Raw genomic sequence first — 17,082 nt, forward strand, 5'->3', positions numbered from 1 at the left:
GAGATTTTCACCAGTTGATGTTATGAAGAGAGTACTGTTGTGAGGTCTTGCTGTGCGACCTTGGGCAAATCACCTCCCTAGGCCTCAGTTCCTCCACTAGAAAAATAAAGAGCATGAGATCTCTGAATGTCCACCCAGCCCTACAGCTTTCTGGCCTTCTAATTCTAAAACTTCCAAAAATGAAAATTAAAAACAGAAAGCCAACTGAACAGCCTGGTCAGCCAGGATGACAAGTGGCTGGGAAGGGCAGTTACATGGGTGGGCACCACCTGTGCGGAGTGCATTCCTGTTCCCAGTTACTCACCCCTCCCCGGAGGAGGATTATACATCTCTAGCGTCTGCCACGTGACGCCTCTTGGAGAGAATATTTCCCAGTTCCACTGACAAAAGGTTTGGCCGTATGACTTGTTCCCAGTGGAACGTAACAGACACGACGTATGCGACATCTCAAGAGGAGTTCGAAGAGCCTCTGAGGGCTTCTGAGACCTCCTGCTCTCCTCCCTGTGCCACGAGGACAGGGGCCACTGAAGGTGTTGGGGATCTCAAGAAGGCACCGCGCAGGGAGCGGAATCAGAGTGAAAGCAGGGCTGCAGATGACACGAGGATAGGAAGCGTACTTTTGCTACTGCAGTCACTGAAACGTGGAGGTCATTTCACTCCCTCAGTCTCACCTAGAGAAAGCCGACTGACCCGCCACTCCACGGGGCACATCTGATAAACACCCAAAGAAGGACAAGGATGACCTGGCTAAGGTGTGCTCTTTGCATGAGCGTTTCCGGCGGCAGCCACCTTGTAACTCGGCACCATGGACACCGGAAATACGCAGCTCTCCGAATTTGCAGCACCGGTTGCCTCAGACAGGAATTTGGGGCTGGCAAGACGCCACCGTTCCGGTGAGGCCCTCGATTCACTATGCATCTAAGTGGGGCTCAGTGGGGTAAAGAGGGACCCTGGCCTTAGCAGCCAGAGGCGCCGGGCCACTCCCTGATGACTGAATTCCCACGTGTCTGCAGAAAACCCTGATCCTATCTTTGAAGCCAAGTCACGCCCCCTTTGAAACCTCACAGCGGTTCTCAGTTCAGAGAGGTCATCTCCAGGGGCCAGTCTGTGCTTCTGTTGTTTTGTGGTTGTTCATCTGAATGAAAACGCAGTATTCTAAGATTTCGCATAGAACAAATGGCTTCTCTCACTCAGGATGAGGAACGCCAGATTCAACGATCTGCAAGGTCCCTTTCAGCTCTGGAACAGACCAGGCTTAAACCATTACCTAATCTGGACACCACTGTCCTCACCATTGGACAGGCGGATATCGTGCCTATCAGTGGCACGCATCAACTTTAAGCAGTAAATCAGGGCAGAAAAACATGTATTTTCCAAGTGAACTGACATCACAGCCTAGGTGAGATGAACATGGTTATATGGTAAACCTGCGCCTACTTATCAGTCTTTGTTCAGAGTAACGTGTATGTTACTTTAAGAGAAAAAAAGAGAAAGAGAACTAATTAGATTTACATGTGAACACAGTCAAAATAAAGAACTCAAATCTATTTTTTTTCATTCTTATACAGCCTGAGGGCAATAGCCAAAAGAAATTAAGTGTGAGTAACGCAAAATAGATTGTGTGAATTTCAATTTGAAATGTGTGAAGTTAATATACAACTGCAAATTAAGAAGTGCCTTTTGATTTATAAAGTAGGCTTGATCCACACGTGGAAAAAATTCTATCCCATAGACAACTCCAAGATGGGCTCCCAGGCTGCATGCGGACCTGGAGACATGGAGGGGAGTTTCGTAGCACTGAGAAGACCCTGTGACTGCGGAGCAGTGCCGTCATCCACGGCAGTCACAACCAAAGCACCCGAGGCGTGCTGCTGCGGGGCCTGTACACGCAGGGACTGTGGCCGGGCCACCACCCCTCCTGAGAAGACCGGCAAGGCAGTCTCACAACAACTCCACAACCAGTGCTCAAGATAAGGGACCTTTAAGCTACATACAAATGAACGGAAATGAAGTTTTGTGTTTACTAAGGCCAGGTCCACAGACTAACGTCCAACTTTGCCATCATCACACAGTGAATGTTTCTTCGTGTCAGTGTTCTTCACAAGGGCTTTGCTTACGGGGTCACAGTGAAGAAAGAGCCTTCTTGTAGGATTCTCACTGCCCACTGCGGACGGAGCCCCTCCTGTGTGCGGAGTCCTGCGGGGGAGACGGCGAGGACCCCCGCTCCCTGCCCTCCCAGAGCTCACCGTCTAGTGTGTAACAGAACCTGCTCTGGTAAAAGGCAACTAATAACTGTAACACAAGTCAGCAGGAAGACGGTGACCGTCACCACTACTGGACTAGCATCCCCGCTCTTGCCACGCAGTAAACTCCTCTTCGTGAGTCAGGACATCACCTCCTCTGTGCTTCTCCTCCACACGGCTGCCCAGTCACATGCTCACTGTGGTTGATGCGCACCTAGGATTCGGTGATGGTTTGTTTCAGGGCTTTCTCTACCGGGACGAGTTCCTTAAGGCAATGGCTGTGCCTCAGATCTACTGGGCATTCAATAAGTTAAACTGACTTTATATAGGTCTAAATAATAGACCTACATAAATCAATTAATATCTGTATGAGATTCAAATTAGAAAACCTGGAGAAATAAATCCTGGCTAGACCTTTCCAGGTGCCCTTTGTGCACAAGCCCCCAGGGATTACACGGAAAACTTCCTCACCCAGAAAACCTTGGAAAACTCCCCTTTATGGAAACTGAAACCCTCTGACATCATGTAATGCTTTTTCTTTCTGTGAAAAGCAAATGGGACTAATAAACTGCAACTCTGGTCTGTGATTCTTAAGCGAAGTACACGAAGCTCTACCTGTGGGACCTTCTCTAGGACATATGCATGTATCTGCAGTAAGGAAAGACAGTGAGACAGTGCGTAGTTTGTAAATTCCATATTTAAAGTGCCTCTTTTTGAGAAACGATGCTTGCTTTTTTTTGTTCCTATTGTAAAGAGGGAGAAATTTGAGCCTTAGTCTGCTAAATGAGGCAAGAGAGGTCGAGCTGAGCGCTGCCACAACCCGTGTTTTGGTTCACGGAAGGTACTAAAAGCAGTGAGAACAGGACCCTCTCTTCATCCTGCCTCTCTTACCTTTGCTGGAAAAATAGCCTAAGAGCTCTCACAAGCATTTAGCAAAACACTTCTGTGTGCACGGGTCTACCATGACCACCAGGGAAGCCACGCCAATACGGGGGTGATTGCAGAATCTCACCTTTGGTGAAAGGCTGAAAGCAGCGTGGGTACCGCCTACACACAGCTCAGGCTGTGTGTGTCAGGGAATGAAAGGGTAGTGGGACACTTTGGTCCATTTCTGGTGTCCTAAGATTTCTGTTACATCACAATAAGAGTATCGGAGCAAACTCGAGCTCAGGGAAGAGAGTGGTCCCTAGTTGTGGCAGACCCAAAGCAGCCTTCCCCCCGAGTCCAAATGGCGCACTGCCAAGCAAACAGACCCCACGCGCTCTGAGCACAGGGTCAGGAGTCTTCCTCACCACTGCATCTACATGTCTGAGAGGCACTGACAAAGAGCCGGGCTAGGCATCCAGAGCTGCTTTATTTGCAGGAAGAAACAAAGCCCATATTAAATAAAAAGAGCTAACCAGTGATGTGCTGTGAACTGGCTCCGCAAGGGGGCGTGTGGAGGAGGAATCCTCACTTGCGCTGTTTGCCGATTTCCACGGCGTAAATACTCTCACCATAGCCAATTTCAAGCTATCAACAGGTTGACAGACTTGCAGCATTTTAAAATATTCAACAATTGGCTCTGAGGGACATCCAAGGTGGTGCAGTGGTTAAGAATCCACCTGCCAATGGAGGGGACACGGGTTCGAGCCCTGGTCCGGGAAGATCCCACATGCTGCGGAGCAACTAAGTCCGTGCGCCACAACTACTGAGCCTGCGCTCTAGAGCCCGCGAGTCACAACTACTGAGCCCGCGAGCCACAACTACTGAAGCCTGAGCACCTAGAGCCCGGGCTCTGCAACAAGAGAAGCCACCGCAATGAGAAGCCCGTGCACCGCAGCAAAGAATAGCCCCCACTCGCTGCAACTAGAGAAAGCCCGCGCGCAGCAACGAAGACCCAACGCAGCCAAAGAAAAAATAATAATAAACTTAAAAAAAAAAATTGGCTCTGAGAAAGCCTGTGAGGAGCCAGCTCGAGCACACCGGCGCGGGTCACATTTATTGCGGGTTTATTATGGGGCCAGAAACTGATAAGCACTTTATATTTCAAGTATCTCATTTCATCTTCCCAGCAGTCCTGTAAGGAAGGTCCATCATCATCATCTCCATCTGAAGGTGAGAAAACAGAGGCACAGAGAGGATAAGCAACTTGCCCCGTGTCACCCAGCTGGGAAGCGGCGGGGCTGAGGCTGGAATCCCGGTTCTGACTCCCGAGCGGAAGTTCTCCCAACCCCACAGTGCTCTCCTGGGACAGATCCTTGTTCCCAAAATAACAGATCTCTAGCCAAAGGGCCAGGATGGTGCAATGACCAGAGTATGCATGGCCCAAATAAGACCAGACGTTTGCAGTTCATGCCAACCTCCCTCACCCAGTCAAGAACACACGGAGATTCCTTCTCTTTGAAAACTCAAACCTCCTCCCTTCTTGATTCTTCCTTCCAGTCCGACTCTCACCCCTTTGCACTTCCCTGTCAGGAACGAGAGCCTCTGTCCTGCTCTTCATCCCCCAACAAGCCCACTCACATTTAGATGACAGCTCTATCCCTCCGTGAACAAGGACAGGTCGGCAAGCAGCGCCGTCCTCGGGAGCGACAGCTACCTGCACGTCCCCCCAACCAGGACAGGAACCAACGTTCCCAGCGCAGGAAGCAGCGAGCACACGGCCCAGGGCATGCTTTCCACACGCAGTGGAGGAACCGTGGTGGAAGCGGCCCAGGGATCACTGATAAATGAAGAGGAAGAAATGGACAGTGATATATTCATATCATATCCAGAAATCAGGAATTATTCCAAGTCTGAGGAGAAATGAAAACCCAGGACGGGAATTAAACTTGTCCTGAGTCATTTAAGGGCCATCACCTCCAGACTAAGCAGAATCAGGAGAACAATCGGTGGGACTGATTGAGACCTGGAATTGATGGGCCTATGAGGGTCAGGGTGGCAGGCGGAGGGAAGACTCCCAGGCCCTGATTTCGAGGATTTGTTTCCATTGTTCTGTGATGTTGTTGCCGAAAACAGTGAGTTTCCTATTAGAAACTCTAATATGTGCAATCTAAACTTGAAACAATTTCCCCTATTTAAATATCTTCCACATTGCAATTATTCAAAAAATATTGATCAAATGAATGGAAGGAATATATTTATATAAAGAAAATAGTTGGAATTTTGTGTTTTAGGCTATGTTATTCACAATGCAAATTATGAAACACATATATGCCTGTGTAATACATTATGAAGCTAATTCACAAAGACAGATTTCAGAGATCTTGGGCAAATTCATCTTAAGAGGAACCCATTTTGTGTTCCAGTTATTACCATGTTTAGGTTAGATTCTCCTCACCAGTGGAACTGTAGTCATTCACATCATAATGTGCACACAAGTGTTCCTTAGAATAAAGTAAAAGGTAAACTAATGGTGATAAAAAATAAAAGTCTTCCAAATGAAGAGGTTCAGTGGGTTTTGAAACTATTCATACAAAATGCAACCTTCCAATTAATTTGCAAGAACTGATTGACACCAGGGAAGATGCAGACTTAACAGCCAAAGTTAAATGAAAAGTTCTGCATAATTAGTGGCTGTGATTAAAAAATGAAGCTCATGATTTGTAACTGCAGCCAATGATTTATTTCCTCCACTTGGATCTACACACTTTTGTGAGGTAACTTTTTCATCTACGAAAGTCATTAAAACTAAACACTAAAATTAACTAAATCGCTGTACCTAGTTAGTCTAGCCCAAGGGTTTTTTAAAAAAAATGAACCATATTTAATCTCATGGTTCTCGATAAAATATTATCCATGATTTTTGGAGGGCATTTTGTGCCAATAAAATTATTTTTCATGTTTTCATATTTGCAGTCCTTAAATTTTCTAATTTTGTGCATATTTTTATAAATTACAAACATTCTGTAGATTATCAGTAGAGTAAATATATTGTAATATAGTGTAAACTATCGTGTAAAACTCACAAACATCCTACCAATGGAGAGGCATCGTCACAGGAGTTTGCAGAGCACTGTCCCAGGTCACACGAAATGACCAGCACAATCCTGCCCTGCAAGGCACATGCAATGGGGTCCAGAGCCACGACTGACTTTCAGGCCGAGGGCTTTCAGGAGGCAGAAGTAAAGGCAAGCACTGACTGGATTTCTATAAATACTGCTCTTTAAAAACCACCTTAATATATTTGTAAGCATATTTCCTTTGTAAAGCAAAATAATTATCATATAAAAGCAAAAGGTAAAAGTCTCCCTTCCTGCAAGAGGTTTTTCATTTTAGTTTGAATAAAGAAAAATTCAGGTGCTAAATTTCAAATGGAATTCATCTATCATAAAAGATTTTTCTAAAATATTAAAAGTTCATTTATAGTACAAACTAATAAAATATATAAGAAACTGGTATACTTTGAAAAGCAAAGAAAAGATGTTTTCATTGTTTAATAATCCCACACTAAAAAAAATCAGGGGGAAAATGAGAGTTTTCATTAAGAATAGGAACTAATGAGGTTGTTTCTTATGATAAGCAAATACGTATTTCATACCATTCCCTAATGAGAACCTAGGAAAATGGTGCTTTTCTTTTACCATGAATATTTCTGGATGCAGTTTCTAGCTGCCTTGAGCAAAGTCCATTCTTACGTTGCTAGCTTCTGCAAATCTCTTCCAGAGCCGCTGTGCTGGATGACATTTTGTCCAATTAGTTGTCAGCATATTTCCTTTTACCTTCACTGCAATAACCTTACTTCTTCTAAGAAGACTTCACACCCTCAACCCGTTCATTTAAAACTATACAAAAAGCTGTTCTCAAAGACCCACTGCTAGGCAACAGAAACCTGTGAACTAAATCTCAGGTGAAAAACAGTTCTCTTCGAAGAGAGATGAGAACAATTACGGTCATTTCACAGTAAATTATTAATTTAATCCAGAATACAATATCATCTTGTTAGAATTTCTAAATAGAGGTCAAAACAAAAAAGACAACCTACAAGGACTCAAGCATTTTTATGAGTGTGTACATGTATATCTGAATACGTACAAACATGTATATACATTCAGCACACGACAGATCCCTGATGAACAGCTAATTCGGTTTGCTGTGTCTGATCAACGCATGTCTGTCCCCTGTGCTACAACTCCGGGAGACAGCATGGAATGTCGGTGCGCTGGGTTTTCAAGAGAGCACTGTCATTACCAGCTCTTTACAGAGAGACACAAACGAAGCCAGTTCTTACAATAAAGGCAGAATAACGTGTACTAAATTCAGAACTAGCTTAGATTTTGAAACATGGGCTCTGCATTGTAAACCAAACTAAAACATTTCACACACATTTATCTTTGAGGAAAAAAGTTTGATTGGGGAAAAGGCTTTTAAAGGCTTACAGATTTCATGAGAAGGGTTTCCTAAGGCCTTAGAAACCAAGTTGTGCTTAAAAAGTAATTTCTATGAGTTAAGCACAAACGAATCATAAACTTATGGATTGAATTCACCTTGAAATACACAAGGGTTTAAAAATTAAAGGAAATATGCTTGGTAAAGTATGTTTGAGAAATGTTATAAAATATATTTCAGAATGTTTGAAAAATAGCTGGAGGTATTTTACAAATCCCAAATGAAGCTTGATTCACCCATCTCTAATTACAACACTAATTACTAACACTATAGTTTAGGATTTATGTTATGGAATACAGTAGTCATACCATGATTAGTTATTTGTTGAAAGAAGTTATTTAAGATGTGCTGATTGAAAGCATTTTGAACGTTCAGAGCTAAAGTCAGCTCTGGGGTAGTTCTTCAAATACAGACACTGAAGCCAGGGCAAGTACACGGGGCTGCTCTCCTGGTAACTCATGGCGACCATACGTACAGCTGAGGACTTTGGAGCTGCCGCCCTCTATGCAGAACACGGTCAGGAATCTTATTAGTAAAAATAAACGACTGAGCTCTATACCACTTAAGCTGGTGATTTAAATATGATTCATGGAAACTCTTAGAATGATCAGTTCATTTCATAAAACCGGCCCTGAAAAAGAAATAGCTGTATCTTTACACTCTGATATAACGTAGGGCAACAATATTCCCAAAGTCATGTTAATCCCACAACACAAGCCATTATTTTTTCCTATTATTATAAACATAAATACAGTAACAGAATATATCACTGTAGTCTGCCCAAAAGTCTCCTGGTAAAAAAAAAGTTACAGGAAAGGGATGGTAAAACGGTGATCAATAACCTCAGAAAAATGGGTGAATGTTAACATATTTATTTCAAGAATTGAGTACTTTTGCATTTAACATTGTTGAAAGTAACCTTGGAGTATGGCAAAGGACTAGGCTCTGGGACTAGACTGACTTAGGTTCCATTTTTTCTTCTACTTCTTAGGAGCCAAATGACTAGAGCAAATCACTCTATAAGCCTCAGTTTCTTCTTCTGCAACAAGAGAATAATAGTAAATACATCTTAGAACTAATGTGTGGATTTAATAAAGCAATAAAAGTACAGTATCTTGCATACAGTAAACATTATAAATGTTAGCGCCAGTCCTATGATGTTAATTTATCTGATACTTCTTATTCTTAACTATCATCAACGTAGGTGAACAGTCTGTATTGGCACCATGCCGCAGAGGCTTTAAGGTCCTTAATAAATGTTCCCCTGTCTAGCTTGCTTTCATTATACCTTACCTGCAGCATTTGTTAAGATCAGAAATAGATATAAGTCCTATGTCCCAGTTCAGAATGTGATCTTGAACACAGATATTAAAATCTCCCTGGGCACAGTTCCTTTACCTGTGACACGAGGGGACTGGACCAAGTCATTTGCTCCCAGGTTCGGGTCTGCTGGGCCAGGAGCATCTGACCGTGGTGATACCCAGGCAGGCAGGGAGGAAAGCACGGTGCACCAGTCTCCTGAATCTGAGCCTGGGTTGATGCAATCAGCCAGGTGAGACTTGAGCCCACCCTGCCTTTCCACCCATCCATTTGCAAGGAAGCAGCTGCTGCTGGCCAGGCAACGCTTCTATCTTCCCTCGCCGTTTCCACCTGAACTCCTGGTTCTGGGCAGGCCCCCTAGCGATCCAGTGTGCTCTGCCATGAGCCATCTCAAGGCGGCACTGGCCATACACCTGGAGAAGGTAGGAAGGACTGAAGGGAAGGCCCTAGCCACATATGTGTCCTACTTCTGTCCTTAATTAATTTTGTACCTCATTCTTTTTCTTCATATCCTTTAAGAGATCAAAACCTCAATGGTGACAGGAAGAAAAAAAGTGGAGCCACGGAATTAAATTGTTGCTAGGTGCCTTCCAGCTATAAATATTATACAACTACATGACAAAATAATGATGCATAAATATCTACTTCACACTTGGTCTACCTGGAACACTCTGGGAACTAAAGATAAAGCTAGAAAGGGCACAGACGGCCTAGATAAATGACACAAACACGAACACTCAAAGAACAGACCTCCCTATCACTCCTCATCCCCAAATGGCTGGACTCCTAATTTACCCGCAATTCTAACACGCCTAACAACTGTTTCTTTTCATTAGGTTCACTGAAGACTGCAGGCCGGAAATCGGAAGAGAAATAAAGGTTGACAGCCTGATAACAGAAGAGTAAAAATGCTACAGAAGCAAACACCAGAACTCAAAGACCACTGAGTGACAGGCAGAAAAGCCTGCTGTCCCTTCACTAGCTGCTGAGGGTAGCACATCACAAGGAGAACTCTGAATGACAAAGAAAAGGTTACGTTCAAATTCTCTACTTTACAAACTCAGAGAACAAGTGTGATATCTTTTAGAAAGGTTTCAGTAAAAACCAATTAAAAATAGATAAGCATATGAAAAGATGTTCAACATCATGTCATTAGAGAACTGAAAATTAAAACAGCAATGAGAACCCACGACACACCTATCAGCATGGCACGATCGGAACCCTGACAACACCAAACGCCGGTGATGACGTGCAGCAACGGGGACGCCCACTCATCGCTGGTGGGAATGCAAATGGTGCAGCCGCTCAAAGGCAGTCTGGCAGTTTCTCAGAAGACTAAACATACTCTTACCATACATTCCACCAACAGTACTCTTAGGTACTTACTCAAATGAGTTGAAAACTTATGTCCAAACAAAACCCTGCACCGGAATGTTTACAGCAGTTTTATTCATAAATGCTAAAAGCTGGAAGCAACCAGGATGCCCTTCAGTAGGTGATGGATCAACAAACTGGCACATCCAGGTACTGGAGTATTATTCCATGATGAAAAGCACTATCAAGCCACAAAAAGACAAGGAGGAACCTTAAATGCATATGGCTAAGTGAAAGAAGCCTGTCTAAAAAGGGTACATACTGCATGATTGCAGCTATATGACATTCTGGAAAAGGCAAACTGTGGAGACAGTAGAAAGATCAGTGGGTGCCAGGGGTTAAGAGGAGGGGCAAAGATGAACAGGCAGAGCAGGGAGGATTTTAGGTCAGTGAAACAATTCCGTATGACACTGTAATGGTGGATATATGACATTATGCTTTTGTCAAAACCCAATGAACTGTAATATAAACTATGAACTTTAGTAATAATCAATACTGACCCAACTAAAACAAGCAAATCACACTAAAGCGAGATACTGATAAAAGGGGAAATGGCGGGGGGGGGGGCGGGGAGGGGGAGAAGTATATGAGAACTCTCCTCATATACAGGTTAATTTTTCTGTAAACATAACATTGCTCAAAAAATAAAGCCTGTGAACTAAAAAAAAAACAGTTTTGGAGAATTCATAACATAAGACACAGTCATGTGGTGCAGATGTAGAGAATGGACTTGAGGACATGGGGAGGGGGAAGGGTAAGCTGGGACGAAGTGAGAGAGTGGCATTGACATATATACACTACCAAACGTAAAATAGATAGCTAGTGGGAAGCAGCCGCATAGCAGAGGGAGATCAGCTCGGTGCTTTGTGACCACCTAGAGGGGTGGGATAGGGAGGGTGGGAGGGAGACGCAAGAGGGAGGAGATATGGGGATATTTGTATATGTATAGCTGATTCACTTTGTTATAAAGCAGAAACTAACACACCATTGTAAAGCAATTATTCTCCAATAGAGATGTTTAAAAAGAAAAATGGAAACAGGAAAGAAAAAAAAAAGACACAGTCATGTGGAAAATTCACCTTATGGAACATCCACTTTGCAATGGTGCTACACAAATACATGTATTTGTTAAACCAGTTAGAATTAATTGAAAAGCCATTCTTAGTCACATCAACCTTGAAATTATTAGCATAATGCACGGCAAACACAAAATGTCAGGTTCACAATATGTGATTTTATAAGAACTGAAACTCCAGAAAAAGTCATCCCTTACTAGTGAGGGATTTGTTACTCCCACTGGTGGCAATAAGTGGACCAGCGACTGTAGATCAAATATGAACCACAAAGAAAACACCGACAAGCCACACTCTAGAAATTTATTACCAAACTACAACCTATGCACAGACACAGCTAAGCTCATGAAGCTAGTGATGTAGCCGCACAAAATGTAAGGAAAAGCACATTTAATACATACAATTTGGAAACGTCTTTTTCTTTAAATTAGGTTCAAAATACTGGGAGACAGACACTGAAACAAAAATCTTAACAAAACACTTACAGCACATAGCGATCTCGCTGGACACTGTGTCCGCACAATGTTAACCGAAGGCGACGCCCACTGCCCTGCTGCCGTGTGAACAGACATGTCACGTGTCCACCTCGGTGTGTTTCCATGAAGTACTTAGGTCCTTGTACAGGAACAGTTAGGTCCCGAGACTTTTAATGCTGTCACATGAGTTTGTATTTATGAAGCTATGAGAGAACGGGAGGTGTGTTGTGTTTGAAACCACTCCCTGACAAGAGGAACATCGAGTGATGAAGCTGTCCCAACAAGGAGGGGAAGACTCACCCAGATATTCTGTAGAGGCTTCACTTGGAATATACGGCTTTCCCAGAGGAAGAACAACAAATATTTTCAAGTGAAATTTCAGTGTTAAAAAAAAGTGAGTGAGAGAGGAGAGAGAAGGAAGCGCTTAGACGAACATATAGGTATAGTAGAGATGACGAACTGAATTTCAATATGGTTTCAATTCATTCGCACCTAAAACTAAGCCTGTTTGACTGAGGTAGACTCTGGAAATAACACGTGCAAAGACTCAGGTTTTCCAAAGGGCAATATTTAGTCATTTCAGAGGTTGTAAAACAAAAGTGCATTTTATGATTTTGAACATAAAATAAAATGGGAGTCCTTTCATAGGAGGAAAACCTCCACATTAATTCCCTACCAAATTTCCATATGTACAGAAACCTACACACTGCTGGTGACAAAGCAGAACTAGGTTATTTCTATACATATAAAATAAAATCAATCAACAAAGGAGAAAGGTAAAATAAAAAGAATAAATTTGATGACGTTACCTTAATATTTTTCCTGTTTTTATTAACAAGTCATCTGGAAATTGAGAAATATTCCTAAAGTTAAAGAGTTGTCCGGAGCCAAAAAACCTAATAAAAATTCAAAGAATTATTGTTAATTTGTGAATGTTTAAAAACATATGTGTTATCTTAGGGACTTTATTTTTAAATATTCATATAGTTTTCACAAGAGAATACAATATTAAAAGCAAACATCCTAAAAAATCAAATAAATAAGTACGAAAAGCCTAACTTAAAGGTATAAATAAGTAAACACAGTAATTATTACAGTTTTTAGCTTTTTCTGCAAAAAAAAAAAATTAGCGGAGATAAGAATAAAACATTTGGGGTTTAAATATTTGTATTCCCCTACACGCTCTCCAACTATAATTCCTACCCTTTTCTATTGTGACAGATTCTTAGATTCACATAAATATTATGTACATTGGGCTTCCCTGGTGGCGCAGTGGTTGAGAGTCCGCCTGCCTATGCAGGGGACACGGGTTCGTGCCCCGGTCCGGGAAGATCTCACACGCCGCGGAGCGGCTGGGCCCGTGAGCCATGGCCGCTGAGCCTGTGCGTCCGGAGCCTGTGCTCCGCAACGGGAGAGGCCACAGCAGTGAGAGGCCCGCGTACCGCAAAAAAAAAAAAAAAAAAAAATTATGTACATCACAAATTAAGTGGTATGTACAAACTACTACACAATCAAAACCATTATGGAACAGAAGATACAAAACAAATGTTAAAAGAAGGATTACTATTGTTTCTAAATATGGTTAAAGTGGCCCTTTCTTGGAAAAGGCCAACAATTATCCTTAACGTTTTATGCCTATCACACAGGAAACACCCTGAGGTGACTTATCATTCACAAGAGAAAAGGAGGAGTGGGAATCTACTATTATGCCAAAAGATTCAATAATCAAGACAACACAGAAGGAGCCAAAGCCCACATGCCAAGCAACACCTGCCTCATCCTTCACTTTGTCTCAAGGTTGCTAGGGTAAGGAAAGTGAGACAGAACCGCGTCAGCTGGTCTGTGATTCTCATCATGGATATGGCAGTGTAGACAGAAACTTCCAAGGAGGGGATTCAAACAAACTCAAGGTGTTCGAAACCTACAGTACCAACACTTTCTGTTCAGAAGAGTCAGGCTGCATGTAGCAAAGTGAAAGAGTGACACTTATACTGAAAATCTGGGCTGTGTACACACATTTTTCCTGATGTACATGTATGTTTTTTTACGGCAGATTCACCAGACACTTGCTTGCTCACTTTTTGAGTAATTAGTGATTTCAGCCTATGTTTGGACAGTCAAATATCACATCATAAAAACTGCAGTCTCTGGAGCCCAAACGAAACCCCCAGTTAGGCAGCTAGACCACAACATGTTACCTCTTCCAAGCTGTCTTGGCATTTTGGGAGGTAGAGGTCCAAGCCCAAAGTGTGTCTGGTCGTTCTGGAATGCCCACACTGCTGCTGACTGAAGATAAAGTCTGTGACGCCATCGTCTATTTTCTACATGGATTACTAGAAGGTTTCGGCCTCCATTAGAGAGCCGTTTGTCTGGCACATTCAATTAATATTCATTTCCTTTTAAAAGTAAAGGAATTGTGCAAGCAAAATGTTTGCAGTAAACATGTAACACGTTTACATGTTTGCCATAATTGCATGTGTAGGTGTTTACAATAAACATGTAGCTTGGGAAATGACAAAAATTGTTCATGAAAATAGCCAAGATCTATAGTAGTCCTGTTGTTCAAGCAAATGGATACCACTTCTAATTTTAAAGCAAGTTTAAAGAGAGAAAAACGTTTATATGTTATCTTTCCAAAGCAACTCGCAGGTTACTGTGCCTTCCATTTATAAACTGAAATCGTTTCATTCGTGGGAGCCAGAAGCTACACGGTGTAATTACAGGAAGTGCCCAGTCGGTACTGCACTGCCTGGTCCAACTCTGTGGCCACAGAGCGCCCACCCAAGGGACAGGCACACAGCAGGCAACCAACATGAGCCTACTAAGATGGAGGATTATCTGATCAGATAACTGCGAGACAGAAGTGTAGAAAACTTAGTCCCGACATCACTGTGTTGAAGAACCCCAAACACTCAGGTTTTCAGAGGAATGAAAGGAACCAAATCTTTCTAATTTGATAATACAACAGAAAAAAGAAAATAAAACACAAAAATGCTCTCATTCTGGGTAAGGCAACACAGCCTTGCAATAAAGACAATGCACATACCATGTGCAGGAAAGGTCGGACAGAACGCCCCAGGGATCTCCTCAGGATCCTTTAAGGGGTTAATACACACAAAGCATTCACCATCCACTGACAGAGCAAAGTGAGAAACAATGGAAATAAAAAACACACCGGACTGACTTAACACAGTAAAGATAAGCTCCTAGGAGGCTTGAGTCTCCAAATACTGCTCAACTGATAGTTTTTAAAAAATCACAATTACCACGTTATTATGCATGAAGAATTCAGAAAAAAATTGAAATGTAAGCCAAGACAAATACATGAAATCTAGCAAAATGGGCTGACTAAACTATGCAAACAAGTTTTGGCAATCAAAACACTAAGGTTTTAACGACTGCCCCTAGGACTTCGGGAAAAAAATAACTTACTGGATGGCAATAGTCTGCAAGATTATCTTAGTGGGATTATTTATTTCTTTATTTTAAAAGTTCATGAATAAAAGGAAAGTTCTCTCATTTCAACTTCTAAGATGAACTAAATCAATTAAAATAAAATCATGATATCTCATGATTTTAACTCTTATAAATCTATGCCTCAGAGGAAAGGGGGGTAATTTAAAGCATTAGATGAATACTGTGGTATATGGTTCTAAGTAGGGGGAAGAAATCTCTTAAGGAAGCTGCTAAGAGTTTAACTGTCAAAAAAGCTATATGTTATTTCTGGTTTTAAACTAGTAGTTGCTGTCCAAAATTGAAAATTCAGGATATCATCAAATACAAATTTTTTTAAGCTTGACTATTAAAGCAGAGGTTGCCCAATCAAAACAGGATAAATGTAATTTTTTAAAATTAACACTAGGCTACTCTACTTGTGACAGATACATGGCCTCTCCTTTTCTGGCCTCCTTCTAACGGTCTAATTCCTGCTGAAAAGAATGGGCATATCATATTTCTAACCTAATCTTAGCGTGCGTACAAGCACTCAACCTAGACAAGGAATGATTCTTAAATGTTCGTTGTTCATTATGCACGATGTTATTTTGTTAATAAACAAGCTGTCTCGAAAGTCATAAAGATTTTGCTTTGTTTGTTTTGCATTAGCCACAAGAGAGTGGACTTGTTTAGAATACCAAAGCATTTATTTAGAATATGAAAGGCAAATTCAGCAAAAAACAATGTTTGAGCTGAGAAAAATCAAGGGTTTATCTGTTGAACATATTGAAAGAAAAGTGAAAACAAACTCAGAGGTCTAGAATGAAAAAGAGCATCTTATGCAAGCATGATGTTCTTTCCACCCTTCCAATGTAAAATACGGCCATCAAAACAAATACTGAAAACCAGAGAAGCCACTTGGCAAAAGGATTCAAAAACCACAAAGCATGAGGCTATTCCCCCATAAAGCTCAATAAGTGATTAAATAGCTAGTAGAGGGAATGGTGAGGGAAGGGAAGGGAAAATTCAAACTATATAATAGACTCTAACAGTAGTAGGTGAATTCTAAAGGTTTAACTAGCAGATTCATTATTTAATCCAAAACCATAATTCTTAACAACAAATAATAGATCTGACACAAACCCAGTTTTGATGTTAAAAGCCAACAGATATAGGTCCCTCAAGTTCAGAGCAAAGAATAGAAAAAACTAAAAAACAATGAACACTAGTGAGAAACAGAGCTCCCTCTACATTTTCTGTAAACAAGTTTCTACGATAGCACACTGGTTGCTTTCTTCAGCCCCCAACACTCTGGTTAGGGTGTGCAACTATAATGCATGGATATGTGGATATCAGGCTCTCTATGTAAGCTTTTCTTACTTCTCAAGTATATGTATGTTCTTTTGTGTTTTAAATTTTTTCTTTAAGAGAAAATCTCTCCAATGTAAAGTTCCAAACCTGTTTTTTTAAAAAATTGCTGGAATTTCTTCACATTTTATAAACAAAAATACCAGAAATGAAAGAGCTGACAGAAATTCAAGCAGATCCAAATTCAACCATCCACTTTTCGTATTTCTCCAAGTCTGCAGCAGACACAGACTTAGCAATTTTCTTAAGAGCCAATTCAAAGTCTCCTTTGGTAACAGGCATCTGAAGTTCCTCTTTAGAAAGTGCACGGATCTCTTCTGGACTTAGGCCATTGATTCGTCGTCTCATTGCCATTAAAGACGCATCCCTAAAAATATACCAAAATCAGTGAATACTTATTGTTGCAAATGTTTTAAACATATT

At 41.7% G+C, this 17,082-nt stretch overlaps 1 protein-coding gene across 8 annotated transcripts in view; it reads right to left on the reverse strand.

Annotated features, from left to right (window-relative positions):
• Positions 1 to 11,669: 11,669 nt before the first annotated feature.
• The window catches only part of KATNAL1 (katanin catalytic subunit A1 like 1), a 76,576-nt gene continuing 71,163 nt past the window's right edge, over positions 11,670 to 17,082 (reverse strand). For 7 of the 8 annotated variants that reach the window (XM_030882578.2, XM_030882576.2, XM_030882575.2 and 4 more), the window contains one exon: positions 11,670 to 17,026. In XM_030882578.2, coding sequence (XP_030738438.1) covers positions 16,828 to 17,026 — 199 coding nt within the window. In that variant the 3' untranslated portion in view covers positions 11,670 to 16,827. The remainder of the gene's footprint in view (positions 17,027 to 17,082) is intronic. The other variant, XR_011376890.1, reaches the window with a different exon arrangement.

This window comes from Globicephala melas, chromosome 18 (assembly GCF_963455315.2).
Source record: "Globicephala melas chromosome 18, mGloMel1.2, whole genome shotgun sequence".
In the NCBI taxonomy this organism is placed as follows: Eukaryota; Metazoa; Chordata; class Mammalia; order Artiodactyla; family Delphinidae; genus Globicephala; species Globicephala melas.